At 44.9% G+C, this 18,977-nt stretch overlaps 1 protein-coding gene and 1 non-coding gene across 4 annotated transcripts in view; one reads left to right on the top strand and one right to left on the bottom strand.

Moving 5' to 3' along the window:
- asap1b (ArfGAP with SH3 domain, ankyrin repeat and PH domain 1b) overlaps nucleotides 1-18,977 on the bottom strand; it is a 47,127-nt gene that overhangs the window by 3,987 nt on the left and 24,163 nt on the right. The window contains exons 7-24 of one of the 3 annotated variants that reach the window (XM_062379303.1): nucleotides 18,849-18,934; nucleotides 17,063-17,138; nucleotides 16,818-16,904; nucleotides 15,727-15,827; nucleotides 15,528-15,597; nucleotides 14,059-14,146; nucleotides 13,714-13,762; nucleotides 11,570-11,736; nucleotides 9,075-9,208; nucleotides 8,743-8,834; nucleotides 8,462-8,648; nucleotides 6,654-6,739; nucleotides 5,627-5,742; nucleotides 5,467-5,534; nucleotides 4,561-4,668; nucleotides 3,505-3,733; nucleotides 1,876-1,944; nucleotides 1,096-1,257 (exon numbers count right to left, since the gene is read on the bottom strand). In XM_062379303.1, coding sequence (XP_062235287.1) covers nucleotides 1,096-1,257; nucleotides 1,876-1,944; nucleotides 3,505-3,733; nucleotides 4,561-4,668; nucleotides 5,467-5,534; nucleotides 5,627-5,742; nucleotides 6,654-6,739; nucleotides 8,462-8,648; nucleotides 8,743-8,834; nucleotides 9,075-9,208; nucleotides 11,570-11,736; nucleotides 13,714-13,762; nucleotides 14,059-14,146; nucleotides 15,528-15,597; nucleotides 15,727-15,827; nucleotides 16,818-16,904; nucleotides 17,063-17,138; nucleotides 18,849-18,934 — 1,975 coding nt within the window. The remainder of the gene's footprint in view (nucleotides 1-1,095; nucleotides 1,258-1,875; nucleotides 1,945-3,504; nucleotides 3,734-4,560; nucleotides 4,669-5,466; nucleotides 5,535-5,626; nucleotides 5,743-6,653; nucleotides 6,740-8,461; nucleotides 8,649-8,742; nucleotides 8,835-9,074; nucleotides 9,209-11,569; nucleotides 11,737-13,713; nucleotides 13,763-14,058; nucleotides 14,147-15,527; nucleotides 15,598-15,726; nucleotides 15,828-16,817; nucleotides 16,905-17,062; nucleotides 17,139-18,848; nucleotides 18,935-18,977) is intronic. The other 2 variants (XM_062379302.1, XM_062379301.1) reach the window with 2 other exon arrangements.
- trnaa-agc (transfer RNA alanine (anticodon AGC)) lies at nucleotides 3,925-3,997 on the top strand. Its single transcript has one exon. It is a non-coding gene; the product is annotated as a tRNA-Ala (tRNA).

Raw genomic sequence — 18,977 nt, 5'->3', positions numbered from 1 at the left:
AAGTAGCTCTGTGTCTTTCAGAAATGCGAGAAGCCAGACGAGTAAAAACTTGATATTATATTGAAAAAAAGAAGAAGAAAATTAATATATGAATAAAAAAATGCATCGTTAGGCTGAACCAATCATCCATTATTTAGTTTTTATCCACTTTCATTTAGATCCTTTTATTCTATATTATATATAAACTGCAAATAAAAAAGGCACCGATGGTTTGTGCTGTTCAGGGTGAAATTAAACTTAACCACTAAGAATCTAAACATCAGTAAATGTTTAGGCATTAAAATGTCATCTTTAAAAAGGTTTATTCTTTGACAAAATAACCCTTAAGAATGAGGCTGGTGATATTCTTCAGCATTGTCAACAAATCATATCAACAACCGACAGTAAATTCAGTGTACTAACAAATACTGTGTCTCCAAATCCTGATTTCTGTGTATATTAAAACTGTGAGCCAGACTCTGGATGTCAGGTTCCTTCAGTATAATGAACAGGGAACCTGTAGTTTACATGCACAAGCCTGGTTGCATTAATATTCATGAGGATATTCATGAGGACGGCCGATGCGTATAAATCTGATACTGAAAATTGTCTCCTACGAATGCACTATTAACTCCTGTTAGGGTAAAGTTAGAGACATTACTACACACGACAGTGACGAGCTGTAGAGACAATTTGGCTGATTTAAAGATTTACCTCTTCATTGTGAAAATGTGATAAAAAACATCATTTTTGTGGGTTTTGTTGACAATATTAAAATGAAGGATAACACCAGCCTTATCATTTGACTCAATAATCACTTAAGGGCTTTTTCTGGAGCTTTCAATAGCATGTTAAAGTCACCACCAGTGCAGGGAGTGGACTCAGGAGGTGGTTGTTTTGTCAACAGGTTGTGCACCGGTTGATAAAATATGTGAAAGCTCTGGAAAAAAGCTGGCAAGTGGACCTAGAGTTTACATTATTTTATCAAAACTTCTATACATTTGTTTATTTCAGTGCAGATCTACTGAAAACCTCCAGCATCTCTGGAGAATTATGATATTCTGGCTTCAGGCTGGAGCCAGGCCGTCTTTACTGTTACGTGTGCTTGCGTCTCACCCCCAGTCAAGCCCCCTTTACTGTGTGGACTGTGAGAGAGCGGGCTGGGTGGGTCAGACAGGGTGCGTTTGTGTCCAGGAGGTGGGGGCGGAGGCCTCTTCTTGGACAGGGTGGAGCTGCCTCCTGGAGTGAGTGTAGAGGGAGGGCCGGATGGGGGAGGAGCTGGAGGAGCGATACATAAAACACATGAGGTGATGAGGACGATCCCCCAAAAAATCATTCTGTAAAACCCAAAATCCCAGAGAAGGCAGAAGAGAGGAGAGGAGGATGAAACATGGAAAGGAGAGGAGGAGCGGAAAATATGGAAAAAAGTTCTGCTCGCTGTCACGGATAAGTTTATCAAGACAGAACGAGGACACAGGAAAAACCACAAATATACAACTCAAATGTAAAATTACGAAACAAGATACTAAGTGTGTTTATGGCGTGTCCATCAGGTTGGTGTGTTTATGAATATGCCTGTCTGTCTTTACTGGTACACCAGAGTACTTACTGGTCACTATTATGGACAAAATAGAGCGTGTGAGCAGCTAACAGAGAGCTCAGCCAGAGAGGAATCACTGCGGTAAAGGTCTACAGCTCAGGGATGGTGGGACGTGGTTGTAGACGGTAAAAAAAAATTGTGTATAGAATAACTTGAAGCTCAAGTTGCCGACGTGGTCCCGAAAAAAACACCACCACCCTTTAAACCTGAGCTGCACAGGGAGAAACAACTGAGGGGGATCTGTATATGGGCCACACAGCCGAGTAAGGAGGAGAACGTAAGAACAGGATATTCACTGATGTATGGTCGGGTGCCAGCCAGAGTGGCGTAGTGCGAATGAGAGCCGAGGAATGCCAAGTGTGGAGCTGAAAGAATAGAGAAACAAAAAAAGAGAGAAAAGAAAAGAGAGCGAGATGAGGAGCGTGGGAGAGAATCTGCAGCATGTCAGTCTTAAGAAGGAGCTGCTCCCACACATTATAAAATAACAAGATGAAGTCTTATCAGTGGCAAGCAAAGAGAAAAAAGAGGAGCAGCGGGTGCAGAGCAGGCCCCCGGGGCGAGCTCATCAGCACCCGCTGAGAAAGAGAGAGAGAGAGAGAGAGAAGGGCAATAACAATCAGGAGCATCTGCAGAGTTAGCATGTTTTTCTATACACTGTGCAGGTACGTCATATTTTTGCTTAAATACAAAGTAGAAACTACACTTGTTTCCAGTGCTATTTGAATCATCTGTCAAATAAAACCGTTTACTCCTGAGTCTATTCAAAACGATCTGAATATCTCTTTGTCACCTCCAGGAACAGAGATGCTCCAGGAACTAAACTTCTGGGAACTGAATTTAGATTCTGGTTCCTGTGGTCGACAGGAAGGTGAAGGTCACAAGTTACTCGAGGGCTTCCTGAAAAAAGGAGGAAGCAACTGACACGTCTGTCAAACTTTACCTTTCTCCACATACATGCGAGGTGTGTGTGTGACTGTGATGTGAGTGAGATCAGTAACATTTGTTGTGTAGGAGTTAGATAGATTTAGATTTAGCAAACCCATTGATTAGTCTTCATTCTTTGAGCGTAGTGTTGTAAAAAAGATAAATATATCTTCTGAAAACTAAGAGCATAAATGTAGCCACTAGGTTGTTAATGTCTTTTGTTTACTTATGTGTTAAATGGAAGATCGATGGTTTAAACAACAATCACAACACATTTCTAGAGCGTGACAGTAGCAGGAAACTAATTCAAACTTGTTCATTAAACTGAAAGCAGAAGCAGTTTTTCTCCTTCTTTGTTTAAAGAAAAACAAGACTGATGGACTGAATGACTCATTAGGATGGACTTCAGTTCCCCCCCCCATCACAGAAGGAGGAGTGTTATTTTTAATTCTGATACTGCAGAGACAGCATGCACTGTGTATGTGCATGTGTGTATAATGTGTCTGGACTAATGATAAAGTGTGTGTCCAGCTTCCCTTTCACACGCCTGTCTCCCCGCTGCCACCCTGGCCTCTCCTGCAGCCATGTTTTCCTGAAGGTTTACTGTGTAAGCAATCTTAATGACACCTGCTTCCCGCCCCCTGGTCTGTGTGTTGGCAAATTGCATACCACTGCAGGGTGTGTGTATCTGTCGGTGTGTGCATGTGTGTGTGTGTGTGTGTTGACTAACGGTCAGCGCAAAACTTTCCAGAAAAGCGATTACGAAGCGTCTGTCTGCAGCTAATTCTGTCCTGGATACAATCAATAGACCTAATAGAGTAAAGTTTACAAGCTACAAGTGCACAGACGACCATTGGACCATTTGCATCACATTTAGCTAAAGAGATAACAGAACATAATCTCTTGAATTCAGTGCGCCCGCGTATAAACCAGAAATTAAACTGAATGTTGTCTGGAACTGGAGGCTGGTGTTAGAGGCGCTCGGAGCAGGCAGTTCTGACCTTTGCCCTGGTTCCTGGGGGGCAGCGGCGGCCCGTCGGCCACGGGGGAGGAGGTGAGGTCGGTGGACGCGCTGTACATCTGGTTGGTGAAGGCGCTGTAGGACAGACGCTGCTGCTTGTCCCTCTGGCTGATGAAGCCCGGCAGGGACAGCTTGTCGTGGGGTGAGAGGCTGGAGGAGTGGCAGAAGCTCTGGGGCCTCGGAGAGCGGTCCTTCTTGATGGGACTGGGCTGGAGGGGGGGGGGGGGGCGGGGACACGGGACAAATGTGACTTTAGATTGATTTTAGGGACGGATGATTCAATTATTGACAATCATTCATGACATGCTGCGGATTACAAGTCCTTCAGACAGCTAACCTCCATACAGTATGAGTGTGCACATTGGATCCAATGGACTTTGAATGTGAGGTACTAGCAGCTGGGGGATTAGCTCAGATGGTAGAGCGCTCGCTTAGCATGCGAGAAGTAGCGGGATCGATGCCCGCATCCTCCAATGATTTTTTTTTTTTTTTCACGATAACATTGTGTTGGTGTCTGCAGCACTAAAATGACAACAAAGAATCTTTACTTGCTAAACTGACAGTCTCACTTGATGCTGATGGTTTAAATTGGTACAAATATATCTTCACGTCAATTTCAGCACCCTTGGGAAATCAAACCTTGGATTCTCTTACATTGTGTGTCATGTTGTGAGCTGTTCATTAACCTAATGAGAATTAGTTTGGTAAATTATTCTAACAAATGTTTCCCTGGACGCTTTCACAATGCATACAAGTGTCTATTAATTTGACTTTTTTCATCCCTTATTCTAATTCTTTACACACAAAGACACACAAAGACACGAGAGAAGCTTTTTTTCTCTGATTCTCTGGAGATGACATCAAGTCTTGTTCCTATTCTATTTCATGTTCGCAGGGAACGTCTCACCATATCACACGAATTTGGAAGATTAGCCACAAAGACGACAAAATATATCAAATCCAATCACTGAGCTCTGGAGGAGAATTCCCTCAGGCTTGATTATTAGTAGCATTCAATAACATGATGTGTTCGAACCTTATCATCCAGGTCGTCATCGCTCTCGTCCATCTCCTCCAGTCTCAGGCTCCATTCATACTCCACATGGATGTGAGGGTTGAATTTCCCCTCGGCAGCCTGCACAAGCTAACACACACAAACACACACACTTTCATCAGTTAAGCTCAGGCAATGTACACTTGCGACATTCTAGAATTGCAAATGTGATTATTTTCATTACAAGTTTATTTTTCCGAGTATTTTTTCTTATTAAATTGTTGGAAATAGTGGAAAACACCCAGTGCCCAAGCTGATATATTCCAATGCGCCATTTTGTGTGTCTAACAACCAAATATATTGAGATAAATTAAGAATTTACTGTATGAAAAAATGAATTTGATGAATTATTTGCCTGAACAAGACCTAGAATGATGAATTATTTAAAAAGACTCAGCTCTAAAATAAAGTCAAACAGTATAAATAGGTCACGAAACGCAAACAATAAAAAATACAATAAGGAACATTAACACTATAAATTGGGGTCAAACATGAGAACTAGGAGAACAATAAACCACAGATATGTTAGTGTTCCTCTCTACATGAGAGCAATTGTCCAATATACAGAGGTACCACAAAGAAACATCCCATTTAAAGCTGCTTTTTTGTCTACCTGCTCATATTAGCGTTAATAACAAACACACATCAACAATTATTTCCACTCTGCTGACAGTGTTGCCTGAGGCTGGAGACAGACCTTTGACTGCCATCTAGTGTTCTGAATTATCTGGTCAACATGTGTCCAGTCAACGCTCTGCAGCTTTTTGTTTGAATCATCTTATTTCATCTATATTGCGTGATTTTCCTATAAGTTTATAAATCTCTATATAGACCATTAAAGATCCACTGTGGAGTCCAGACGCTGCGGCCGAGCAGACGTTTACTTACTGCCTCCTCGCACTGAGTGTTCCTCAGTCGCCTGGCAACATCCAGAGCCGTCTCTCCGTTCTGATTGGCTGAGGGGAGCGGAGCGAGAATCAACAGTTAGGCATTGAAACGTGTGCACGAGCGACATTAACGAGACCATGAACCTCGCCGTGTGACTCACTGATGTCGGGAGCCGGCTTGCCCCGCAGGAGCAGCTTGAGGCACTCGGGCTTCTCGTACATGCAGCAGTAATGCAGGGCGGTGTTCCCCCATTCCGTCTGCTTATCCACGTTACCACTGAGAGAACACACACACACACACACACACACACACACACACACACACACACACACACACACACACACACACACACACACACACACACACACACACACACACACACACACACACACACACACACACACACACACACACACACACACACACACACACACACACACACACATGTTCAGATACATACACACGAGTAGTCAGGACACGGAGCTGCAGGGTGTTTTCCACTGCCCGGCAGCTGCAGGTTAATGTGGTATTACCCAGGATTTAGTGAGAGAAAATGGTTGAAAACAAACAAAGATCTGTCTTTCACAATAAAAGTCTGAAGGAAAAAAACTAAATTCTGCAGAACTAAAGCAGAGCAGGCATCAGCTGTGTTAGCTGTGCAGAATCTTCAATGCTAGAGTCGGTAAATAATCCATTTGTAATCTTCCGTAGCTCCCTGAGTAATATCTTAAATAATGAGGCCCAAGCATGACACTGTATGAGCACAGCTATTAATTAATGAGAGGGTCCCGCTTCTTCTGCACGCAGACTGTGTGCGGTAGGAGCAGTGGTGGGTAAACAATTGAAAAGAGGAATAAATTAAGGCAGATAACGGGTGCTTGACCCATTTCTGTTTGCCTTGTGGGAATGTGAGCTGAGCTGTGCTAAGCTTTCCTCTGCACTTCGGCTGCTTTATCACAGACCAGAGCCCGGAACAGGAAAGACTCGCAGCCGACAGACAGATCACATTTAATACTGTGTTTTCCCACCAAAGACCTTGTTTACTGCATAATTTAGCCGTAAACCACTGATGTGTTCAAAGACATCCTGACAGCTGTTTGAACTCGCATGAAAAGCCGAAGTCAAGCCAGGCGCTTGTGCAACATCACGCCGACTTTTCTCACCGCAAGTGACTGTTAAAGATTTACCTGTTCTGCACGAGGAAGTCCACCAGGTGCAGTGAGGTCTGGTCAGCGGTCCGTACTGAGTAGTGCAGTGCTGTCTCTCCGGCTTCCTGCAGGGGGCCATCAAACACAGCAAAGACACGGTGAGACAATCTTGGGCAGCATCCATTCTGTATTCTCTCCCTCTGTGTCTCTTTCAGCATTTAAACAAGCTGGAGTAAACAAAATGGCTCCTAAAAAATCATATTTAAGCCGACGAGAAACTAAGATTTTGTCTATTTAAGGGGATATTCACGCAGATTCCACCCGAATTGATTTGTAAAAAAAACGTAAAAAGCTATTTCTTTAGATTCAACGTTAAAGCTGGTAATATAGGATTAAATTAAAGGAGCGGTTACATGTATTGTATATTTGGTGGCATCGATAGGTTTGAGAATGGGCTGTGTTTCGTCATGCATTCCTGTAATGCTATCTGTGCCGAGGTTTAAGGGGAGAGTGGGATGTCTCTGTGCAGGCTGCAGCCATTCAGATGCTCTGACAGCAGCAGTTCAGATATCGGTGAGTCAGACTTGAGAGCAGCAGCAGCAGCAGCTCCCTCTCTCACCGAATAATGTCCTCTTTCACTCTGTTGCAGCAAAGCTCATTTAATTTTTCATTAGGGAAAAAAACACGTCTGGGTTATAAAACCTCGACCCATTTATGTCAGATCAGGTCTCAGCGCCATGTTGTTTACGGTACAGTTCAATGAGAGAGAGAGAAAACAGGCTAAAGCACAGAATAAAAAAAGCTGACTCGTGAATCGAGCCACTGCAGATGTCGTCATTTCAGTAAATAGGGACTCAACAGAGATTCAGGCTCACAATGTGGTGGAGGTTGTTGGATGTCCCCACCTGCTGGCGAAGTTATCCGGATGACTCAAGATTTTCCAGATGTAACGCCCATTTCTACCCACCAAATAATTCACTGACTGGTCAAGATGTGTCAGCGAGAGTTGACGGGAATAAATCTCACATGAGGAGGAGCTGCTGCAGCAACATGTGCAGAGCTGCGGGGGAGGCCATATTCCAGGCTTTCTAGTTTAGTATGAGATCACTGAGCATGATAGAAATATGCTGTCACCCTGCATGGGGAGGTCTCGGCAGGAGGTTGGTAAAGATTACAGACAGCTTGCTAACCGAGACCATCAATTTCCCCGGGTTTTTATCATGATTAAAAGACTAGTTCACTTGAATTAGACAAAAAGGCGTTTTTTAAAGGCTCCTCAAAGTACGGCAGATATATGCGTCCTTCAATCACAGGAAAACAAAGGCTCGTACTGGTGGATCCTTCTCTGGCAAACCTATCTCAGGATTCATTGCACCTGGTCACAAACCATTTTTCAAAGCGGTAATGGGACCGGGAAGCGAACAAACCCATGATGCTTGAGTAATAAGCTAAGGTACACATGTTAAAAAAAAACAAGAGCCATTAAACCTTTCTCAAATCCTCTGTAGACCAGAGTGTCTCCTTTTGGTTTGCAAGCTTTTGTGCAACTGGAATATGTAAATATTATAATACATCTCCTCTACCTCTGTCAAAGAAACTCTGACACTTCCATTCAGTCACAACTCAATCACACCAGGCAGATGAGCTGATGATCTACTTCCACATTTGTGGTGTCCAAAACAGAGTCATGACAATTGCTGCAGTGTGACAAACCACATGACGTTCAAGTATCGCTAAAGATTATCATTCCACATCAAATCATATTATTTCCTTGTGGCCTTGGAGCAAATAATTGAAGTCCCACAGCCCTGGGGTTTAGAAACCACGGCTTCAAAGGTCAGACTCACCTGCCCCGCCTCTGGCAGCGGCTCCATAAGCTCCACCCCCTCTGCGTAAACCTGGACGAGGGCCAGCAGGTCCCTGGACTGAACCGCCTCAAACAGGTCGATCATCTTAGCTGATGCGGACGTGCACGTCTTCCTCGCGTACCTGTGGTCCTGGTACTTAGCGTTGATGAACTCCTTCCTAACAGTCCTGTGGCAAAATGTAATAGTTGTTATCAGAGATTGTTTTGAGAGAAAAAGGAACTCGGTGCTGTGTTGGGGTTTGAAACCCTGAGAGGACTTACATGTCACTAGAGGGAGTGGGCTTTGGTGAAGGGGTAGTGAGGTTTCCCTCCATGATCTCATTGAAACTACTGTTCCCTACATTCTTGGCCAGCTGGGGGAGAAAGAGGGAAAAATCGGTCATGTTAGAAAAGTAGAGCAGCATCAGAGCCAGATGAGGACGGAGTGAGACGCCCTTCTGCTGCAGGAACCACATTCTGTGCTATCCCCAGTTTCCATGACTCCTCCGCTGATTCTAATGTTTCACAGGAGATGGAAATAGAAGAGGGCCTGGACTTCTGCCTCGAAACAAAGGCTACTCACTCACACGTTCGAGAGCGATTCTCTGACTCACCAAGAGTTCTGAGGTCCCCAGCTTGTCGAGCTCCATAGACTGGATGCGGGAGATGTGGACCCCCATCTCTCGGTGGATGCCAGAGCACTCGATGCAGGTGAGGATCCCCAGGTTGGTGGAAAGCCACTTTGGGTCTAGAGACACAGACGATACAGAAATAAACACGTCAGCTTCCTGCAGAGTGTAGTTTCCACTGTAGTCGGTGGGATTGTGAGTGGAGCGGGTGCAGGTCCAGGAAAACTTTTTCAATTTGGATACGTGTCTCACACTAACAGCTAGAAGCTCCAGATGAAGTGAGATACGACAGCTTGAATACCTAGAATCTATTTATACTGCAGTCAGGGAACATGGTCAAATAAAAATTAAATTTTTTTTTATATATACCGAATGAAACAGCTAAAGTTTTTCCAGCAATAAAAGCATCTGTCATGCTCCTCAGTTAAAATAGATTTTGTGGCCATGTTATATCGTGGCCCTGAAAAGCTGCTGCGAATGGAGGAATTGGTTTCTTAGTCTCCATTGATTCATTCCGTGTGATTGTTGAACTCAGAAGAAAAACCCTCGACGGAAGCTATTACACTGAACCGTGAGGAACTGACATCAAACCACAGACAACATTTATCAATAGATGAAACATTTACTGATACGAAACTTCTCTAAAGCTGCACTACACTTTCCACATTTGAAAAATAAAGGTTTATCGGCTTTGCTTCTGTAATTTTATATAAGATACCAAATTTGGTACATCCTGTACAGATACACAAATCCGACCCCAGAAATTCATTTTGATAAACAGAAAGGATCTTTATGTGGATGTAGCATTTTATATTCCCTGCATTTTAATCCTGTGTCATTGATTGAGGCTAGCACACGGGCTAACAGCTCGAGGCTACATTCCTGACAGCAAACAACAACACTGATTAAAATAAACAACAGTTCAATCCCAGTCTGATCTTCGTCAGGTCAATTATTTGATATTTGAGGTCATGTAATCTTGTGTCAGCTGATGAAACGTTTGTGTTTCGACCACATGAACCTTGAAAATGACGTGGATGCTTCACACAAGCTTATTTATTGACCGCCTGGATTGATTTTATTGACATTTCAAAAATAGATATTTCAGACAACTGAAGGACGGGCACTAACAGTGACCTCAGTCGCATCATACACAAGGAGGCAGATAACGTCTGTTGTGTAACCAAAGCAAAGCCGCTAGACGCAGCAGCAGGGACTCGCCGTGCGCTCTGAACCTCTGTATCGACCGCCATCACAGCCCCGGTGCTCTGATCTGGGAGATTTAATCCGGCGATAACACAAAGCTCGGCCGTGTGGGTTGTGAGCTCAGTGATGCTGCAAGGTGAATGATGTCGTTCTGTCTCCCTCTGACGAGTGAATACCGAGCAGCAGAGGACGGTGGAGACGTCAGGTGGCACTTTGAAATCCAGTGAGTCACACCGAGCAGAGTGCACAGAGGCCCGGCACGTGCACACACACATACACCCAGCACAATGAACAGATGCGAGCTGTTGACAGGTCGCAGAGTGGACGTTGAGCATGATGACTAGATGCACGGTGACCTCTATAGCTGCTTAATGCTAAAGCTGCAAAGCCGGGTGTTATAGACGGAGATCCTGAGAGAATATCAAATAAGATGGAGTCGTCCTCTTTCCACTCGAAGCAGACGGAACAAAGAGGCGGCGACCTCTGTGATTCATTACCATGACCTTTGCCATCTCCTGTGATTTGATGAGGTAAAACAACAGAAAGCAAACAACCTTGATCCACATGCTACTGATGCTACTGAAAAACCATGTATACACAGCGACGAGAGAACTGACGTGACAAATGACCCCCCCCCCGGCGCAGATTTCAGGAGTCAACAAAGCGTGTGTGATTTATGTAAGAACATGATGTAATGATGTTGCTTCTCAAAGCATAGACATTTTTGTTTTTTTCCCCCAGAGCATAAAATCCTCCCGTCGGTCCGAGCTGCTGTGTGTGTTTGTGTTGACGTAGGGGAATGTGAGTGAGTGTGTGTGTGTCTCTCTGTGTGTGTGTGTGTATGGTGTATGTGTGTGTGTGTGTGTGTGTGGGCTAAGTGTCAGAGGGCCTGAATGTCTACCCTCTTAAGTGCTGAGTCTTTGCTTCCAAATGTGGGGGAGGACCGAGATCGGACTGTGTCCTGAATGCTAACAACACTAGTGCACGTACATGCACGCTCTTGTTTATTAAAGGCTGCTGGTGAAGGCGCACTGCAGCTGGTTCCAGTGCCGTCTCCCCAGTGGCTGTGACATTGCAAAGAAATCCAGATTGCTGCGTGGGATCAAATAAAACTGTGGCTCACAGTTGAACGTGAAAATGCTGAGGTGACGGTGTTTGTCCTTTTCCCCGTAACAAGGTGAGCGATGACTAAGCACCAAGCAGGAGGAGGGTGTGTGTATGTAGATATATTTGAAACCTGTCTGGATACACACACACACAGCAGAAGTACACACCTGCAGCTCCGCAGTCACAGCAGATTTCGTTGCCTGGCATGCGCAGCACGTCCTCTATGATGGCTTTAGTGAGATCCTCCAATCCATCCTCGCCTCCGCTGCTCTGCCCTCCGCGGAACGCCATGTTCAACGCCTCCTCCTTGCTGTTGGTCAGCACCGAGATCCAGCTGCAGGAGGAAACACACCATGAATGGAGAGGAAGCTGGAACGAGGGAATATTTCTCCTTGCTGCTTAAACCGACAAATTTAAAATGATTAAGATGATTATAAATAAATATGGCAAGTGAGGTATATTTCCATAAACCCAAAGACCAATATGTTCTCTATTAAACACAATTATGAATCAATCTTAAGCAAAACACTTCAGAATCAATAAATAACTGTTCTATAACTTAAAGTTTTGAATATTTCTTTCTATTTATTATGTTTGCTGACATGGGAGTATTCAAATCTCAAAGCTAAATCGATTTGATTCTTTGAAGGTGTTTTGTTCCTGCAGAAGTTTTTGGTGCAACACACACAGATGCATTCACAGACACTGTTGTTCATTAAGAATCACACAGGAAACTCTGCAGCGGCCTTTCAAACATGGCCTCCTGCAGCTCACTACACAGCGCAATCTGCTCCTACACTCTACCCACTGAACCGGCCCACGCTAACACCTACACACACACACCTACACACACACACAACACACAGAGTGGGCTTTATGAGCCTGACGTCAGCATTTCCTCTGTCCCTGTTTGTAAAGCCAGAGGCCAGACAGGGAGTGGGCACACAGACTGATGCGTTAGATGGTCTGTTTATCAGTAAGTGTGAAAAAACAAAGATATTTTAATCTGCAGATGCGTAGGTGTGTGCAGCTGCTGAGCCAAAGCACTTTTGTGTTTGCGTTAAAATACGCTCCCAGCCTAATTGAAAGGGAGCATGATTGCCTAAAGCAGGAGCCCTATGGAGCACTAAATATTTGATGGAAAATTCCCATGAAGAGGCTGCGGCTGCTGCAGCTGGAGGAGCGTGACAGAGCGGGCGGCGAGGAGCAGAGGGCTGGATCCCACAGGACATCATGTGCATGGAGGAGTGTTCAAGCTGCACTGAACCAGGCAGCACAACCACAGGAAGGAGGAAAAACAAAGTTCCCGTCATCAGAGGAGAAACATGCGGAGGGCTGAAGTGTCAGAAATCAAAGAGTCCAGACAGCTCAGACAGATTCAGTGTGATTGAATTCAGTTTCCTTTCAATGATTCAGTGTGTGTTTGTCCCGAGAAGCAACACAATTTAAGTGTTATTTCATCATTATGACTCTTGTGAATGTGTTGAAAGAGGCTTTATTGTTCCATTAGCCTTGTCTTAAGGTTATATACTTACTTACTTGAAGGCAGAATCTTGGGCTTTTAAAACATTTAAACTGGAATTTTCACAGTTTGAAGACATTTGACCAGATAACCAGTAGATCAGCTGGAAATTTAAACAAATCTGGTCGCAGCCATAATTAACATTTAATTTAGAAGCAAGTGCAAAATATTAATCTTAGTTTTCAAACAGATTAATTTATTCAAATTATTCAAATTGATGCGGCAGAAAAAGAGCCATTGCCTTATTTATTTTTTACCCACAATGCAACTCGGCAGCTGAGAGTTCAGCTCATGTTACGCTCATAGAAGCTAATGTAGCGCCGAGCTGCTGCTGTTGATCTGCAGCAGTCAGGATTGTGATTCTGCTTGCGTTTGTATGTATAATAAAACATTGGTTGAATGTTGAACTGTCCCAGTAACCTGTGTCTGTGTGTTCCTAACGATTCATGGGCATGTGTGTGTGTGAGTGCATGTGAAACAACAGATTGAGGTTTGACCACAAATTCAACCGCCGCCCCCTCAGCCTCTAACTCTCCACCGTCTCTCTGCTCGTCACAAAGTAAAACACATCCTGGCTTCAAGGATGACAGCGACACGACCCACTGTCTGCCAGCCAACCTCTGCGGTAGGTGACAGCTTTGTAAGTGAATAAATAGATTTGGGTGGAAGGTCATAGGAAATGGAAAGTCTCTTTCGGCTTTGCAAGGAGGGCACAACTCAGACACCTCAGGAACTAAGAGGAAAAGCTCTTTTTACTGTGGTTGACGTATTTTTCTCTGAAGTACTCACATGACAAACTCTTGCTCATCCTCAGCTTGGAAATGATATGTCCGATTATCTGTGGAAAACAGAAACCAGGTTGTTAAATAAGCTTTGTAATGAGAATCACCAGACGGCTCAGTGTTGACTAATCAAATATAAGACCTGTCATGTGATATCTGTTGTATAACTTTCTAAAAATGTTCTTTTCTACAAAACTGGGTTGAATAACCACAGATTATTTTTCCTTGATGTTTTTGTTTAATGAACTTCTTCCCAACGTTCGGAATGCTAATGTGACTTCACGTAACTGATCCATTCTGGCACGAACAGTGTGTGGGTGTGTGTGTGTGTGTGTCTGTGTGTTAAACTTACGAGAAATGAGATCAAAGCACTTCCTGTCCTCTGTGCTCGGTTTGACCTGGCAGGTGAGCAGGTTGAGTTTGACCGGCTGCCTGTTGGACTGCAGACATAAACAGATTCAGGATTACAAAGACGGCCCCTTCACAATAAGACATTCAATCCAGACAATGCTAAATATTAAACACTGACTGCTGTTTATGATTGATATCACGATAAAGAAACTTGCTTTAATCAATCATTAAAATGGCTGTCGACTTTATATTCATAATTCAATAACATCACCGCCATTATCCAAACATACACCTTAGATATTTAATTATTCACTAAATCAAAGCTACAAACCCGTCAAACTGTTGAACAACAATCTGACCTCAAGGCTTTTCCGGTGCCCACTTGGAAGCTGGACCGTGCTGGCTGGCTGGGATGTGTGCTGTAGTAATGGGCCCAGTTGGCACATGCACTGGGAGCATTGTCTCCCGCCAGTACTGTGCCAGAGGAGGACAGGCCGGGGCACGTGCTAACGAAACGCTAACAGGCTATGACGAGCCTCGGAGCTGTGCTGGCCCGCTGCCGTGCCACCATGTCAACAAGAGTCACCGAGAGTTCAGCTGCCGCGAGGGCTGAAGAAATACTCCAACTTGGATTGTTGGTAGATGGGGAGAATTGATTAGAAGCTCTTGTCTAACTCAGCGGGTCAGACTGTACAGAGCGAGGTTAAAGATTTTGTCGCTTTCGAACAGGAAACCTTTCATTTTTTTTATCTTAGGCAACCACTTCCCCTGAGCCTCTTCCAGCACACACACAGGAATGATGTCACGTTCGAGGCTGCGGCTCGGTGAAGGTTAAACATCGCGCTCTAACACTGAGTCTATAAAAGCCGCTAATGTGAAGAATGAAACTGCTGGGGTCAGGATCGCTCTGCTCTGCCAGAGCTGATCCTTCCTGCAGATGAGTTTGAACGAGGATGACTGTTTTCGGTTTGTAGGCCCGAGGAAGATCCATGTCGAGTTTAAACCGACGAATTACTGACTCTCAGGATGATTTGTCCTGGGGTTTCTTATTTCCAGTGTGAGATCTCCAAAAGATTTACACAAGAGAAGAGAGGAAACCACACTGAGCTGTTTCTCTGCTGCTGCTGCAGAGCGGAGACAATGCTACAGACGTGACAGCGTATACAGTACGCTCACACTCGCTTACGAGATGAGTCACCGAGGCGCAGCGGGCGAAGGGGGGAGGGGTGGTGGTGGGAGAGCTTCGGTGGATGTTGGAGAGGGGGGTTGGGGGGGGGGGGGGGGGACACAGTTGCCATGACAACCCATCTATGTCAATTCCACTCTTGAAGCCTCCAGATTGAGAACGACCGACACAACCTTTTCCAAATGATGATGCTCTCCCTTTGATTCACATGGTTACTTGTGGGAGGGGGGGTCAGGGAGTTTGTGTGTGTGTGTGCATGTGTGTGCGTGTGTGTGTGTACTCACTGTGGCATGAGAGATGGTGAGCATGCCCCCCTTCACTGAGCACTGCCTCCTCTGCCACACCTTCCTTAGTCTGCGTGAGAGAGACGGGGGGTACACACATTAGTGAAGGGGCTGTTGTGTCTTTGGTGTTTAAATGTTAATGCAACACGTTGTGTTCGGGGGGCAGCGTTCTGAAACAATGGCCGTGTTCTCCACTCACCCGTCGCTCTTCTTCAGCAGATAGCCTTTCTTCTCACTGCCAAACTCCTTGTTTCCCTGCAGCTGGTGCATGCTGTATCCACCCTGCTTACTCTGAGAGTCCTGCGCAAACGCAAATGAGACAATGTTAAAAACACTGAGCATGCACAGAGGAGGTATCTAAAGACATGCATCAAAGACACAGACACACGACACAGACACAGGACAAACTGATCAAAAGTACAGGGTCTCTTCTCAAAAACAAAGTGAGAGTGCTAACAGCTGAACATTTACAGGGCATGCACTTTAACACCTCTAAAGGGCCAAACAGTCAAGCATAATAGACAGATGCCAGCAGGCTCCACATGCACCAGCACTTACTCTTCTAGACTTGAATCCAGACAAGCAGAAGGCAGAGGGGGGAGATAGAGGGAAGAGGTGTGAAAGATCCAGTTCAGGTGCAGGCGGTGGGTGTGAAAAAGTGTGTGTTGCTCGCCCGTGTGCTCACTGAAATCTAGCATCTCTCCTTTCAACTAGTTTGTGCTATTAGCAAGAGAAGCTACAGGAGGTGTGGATGACATGTGAAAGGCTCTATGGTTGTTTCATGCAGAACAGTGAGAGTGAGTGTGTGAAAGTGTGAACTGAGGGGGTGGTGGGAAATCTAAACGATATACCAGCCTGTGCAGATAAATAAAACCAGGTTGGCTGTGTTTTGAATGTGTGTGTGTGTGTGTGTGTGTGTGTGTGTGTATGTATGTGTGTGTGTGTGTGTGTGTGTGTCTGGCAGTGAGTGGCTCTCCACTGAGCAGCCAGTGAGGCACAACACTGGTCACCAGCAAAGCCTACCACACACTGGCTACCAGCATGGTACAGCACTGGGCACTCGCTCTGTGCTGCAGGAGAAAAGCTCCAAACCTGGTAGTGGCCTGAGTGAGAGCGTGTGCGTGGTCAGATATGGAGAAGGGGGTTTTAAATAAGACTGGAATGGCTGACTCGTGCCTACCCTGACTGTGCTAAGCCAAATATATGTCTGTGTGAGCTGGTGCAGTCGGAACATCACCTGCTACGAGTAAAGATTTGGCCTCGGTGTGTGTGTGGGTGTGATCTGCCTACCTCCTTCTGGTCCAGCTGGAGGGAGGACTTGATCAGATCTCGCAGGGCGGTCAACTGCTTCTTCTCCTCATCCTGAGTTTGTTTAATCTGTGGAGAAAGTAAAGCCATGTTAGGGAAGAGATACACCAAAGCTTCTTTCAGATTCTGGAAAACAGCCTGGAACCCATTTTCCTGACTTTGAATATCACATATGAAGTAGTATGCAGTTGTTGGAAGAGTTGAAAAGGTGAAGGACGAGTATTTACATTGTAGAGATCGGCTGCCAGCTTCTCGATGTACTGCTTCAGCTTATCCGCCGTCTTCAAGCCATCTTGAAAGAAGCTGCAGAACACAGGAACGTGTGAGTCTCGCTGACATTAACATTCACTGGAATAAATATGAGGCACATCGTTAATTTACGGGAACTACTCTGCAAATGTCAGCTGTCGCAATCCGTTCCTCTCGGCTGCGGTGAAGGTCACACAGAGAGGAACTGGTGCAGTTTATGTTTAATGTATAGACCGATTCTGTCTGGCACCTTTGCCTCTTGGCACAGAAATTCAAGGCTGGCCGAGTCTGAAGGAAATTTGCAGAGGTGCTTAGCACATCCTGAAATCAATTACAGATCTGTGAGTGGTGCACACCTCGATGCAGCGCTGCGGCTGCAAATCACCACTAATGACCTCCCCCTTCTCTCCTCCCACTGACCACTACTCTCTTCTTCCTCTTCTACCATACATCTCCTTTCCTCATTTCATTACATGCTCTTTCGCCTCTTCTGCGCTTGTTGTCTTTTACGCCCCCTCCCAGTCCATCCCGCTCTCCATTAGAGACGTTCCGATACTTAGTCAGCATTAGGTCGCCAGGTCGGATCACACGTAAATGTATGCACCGACCCAATCCCAAGTCTTTAAAGTACATGAGTTTCATCCAGATAATGGATGATAACATTTTAAAATAGGTTCTTCATTAAAGGCACTAGTATGGGATCGGTACTCTGTATTGGATGATTATTAAAGTCCTGACATCTGAATCACTATCAGGGATGAAAAATTATAATTCAGATATTTTGGTGTGCTACAAATCTACAGAGTGACATTGAAGATGGCATTTTCTCTACCGAGATTTGGAAAAGGAGATCAATCGACAAAAAATATGTAATTTAGGGTCGAGGAGTGAGAGCCTTCGTGATCTTTGGAAATTACTTAACAGAAATCACACACTCATACGCTTTGAGCTCGGCTGAAAGTAAACAGAAATCAGCCCCCTGGGAACCTCTGTAGCTGATTCACAAGCTCTATTCATGCTCTTTCATCTTGGAAAGAGACTGCGGTTCGGCATGCGAGAGAAGTAATAACAAACATGAGGAGATGGCTCATGCCTGCGAGTTTCAGGATAGCATTTACAGCGAACCTTGAAGTTTTGAGATGTGAGCAAGATGTAAACAGACACCAAATTCTGCTGTTATTGCTTTACTTTCTGAATGAAATGATCTGGACCGTAAAATGAACGCAAACTTTCAAATTATCTCCATCTTTTCTCGGCTGTAAGCAATCACACACACTCAGCTCTCCATCCGCTGCGTTTATGCCTCTAATCCGTCACCGGTGCAGCTTTACTATCCATCGAGTCCCAGGTTGAACAGATTAACAGGGAGGTATATTGTTTTGTCCCGGTGTTATGACAGGACCTAGCAACGCTGACAGAGAATTTGTCATCCTGTGACGGGGCGTTCTGAGATGCGATTCTGGCACGAAGCGCATCCACTTATTTACCCACCAAACCCCACAGCTGTCAGAACACATCTGTATGAGGACCTGTGCATATTTATGAGAGCTATATATACACAAACACACACAAGCACACGCACTATGATGTACCTCTTAGGATCTGAGAAACATTAAGTGATAGGAAATTGAAATCTAGAGCTGCAAAGAGGGAGAGATGACCTTTTCCCTGGCTTGGTGCATAATCCACTTCTCCTTTGGTTTGATGCACATTACAGGGGAGATTCCCAAAATCAGGTTTGAGGGGGATTAGGGTGGTACTTACTTGCACTGTGCGTGGTAATACTTAATCAGGTTCTGGAGGAGGTCCACTCCTTTCTTGGTCTTGATCTCATTGACTTTGATCAGGTACTGCAAGATAAAGAGAGGTGCAGAGTTCATCACCGGGTGGAAA

Source organism: Platichthys flesus, chromosome 21 (genome assembly GCF_949316205.1).
Source record: "Platichthys flesus chromosome 21, fPlaFle2.1, whole genome shotgun sequence".
Classification (NCBI taxonomy): domain Eukaryota; kingdom Metazoa; phylum Chordata; class Actinopteri; order Pleuronectiformes; family Pleuronectidae; genus Platichthys; species Platichthys flesus.
Note: the sequence above shows the minus strand (reverse complement) of the source record. Positions and strands in the feature narration are given on the sequence as shown.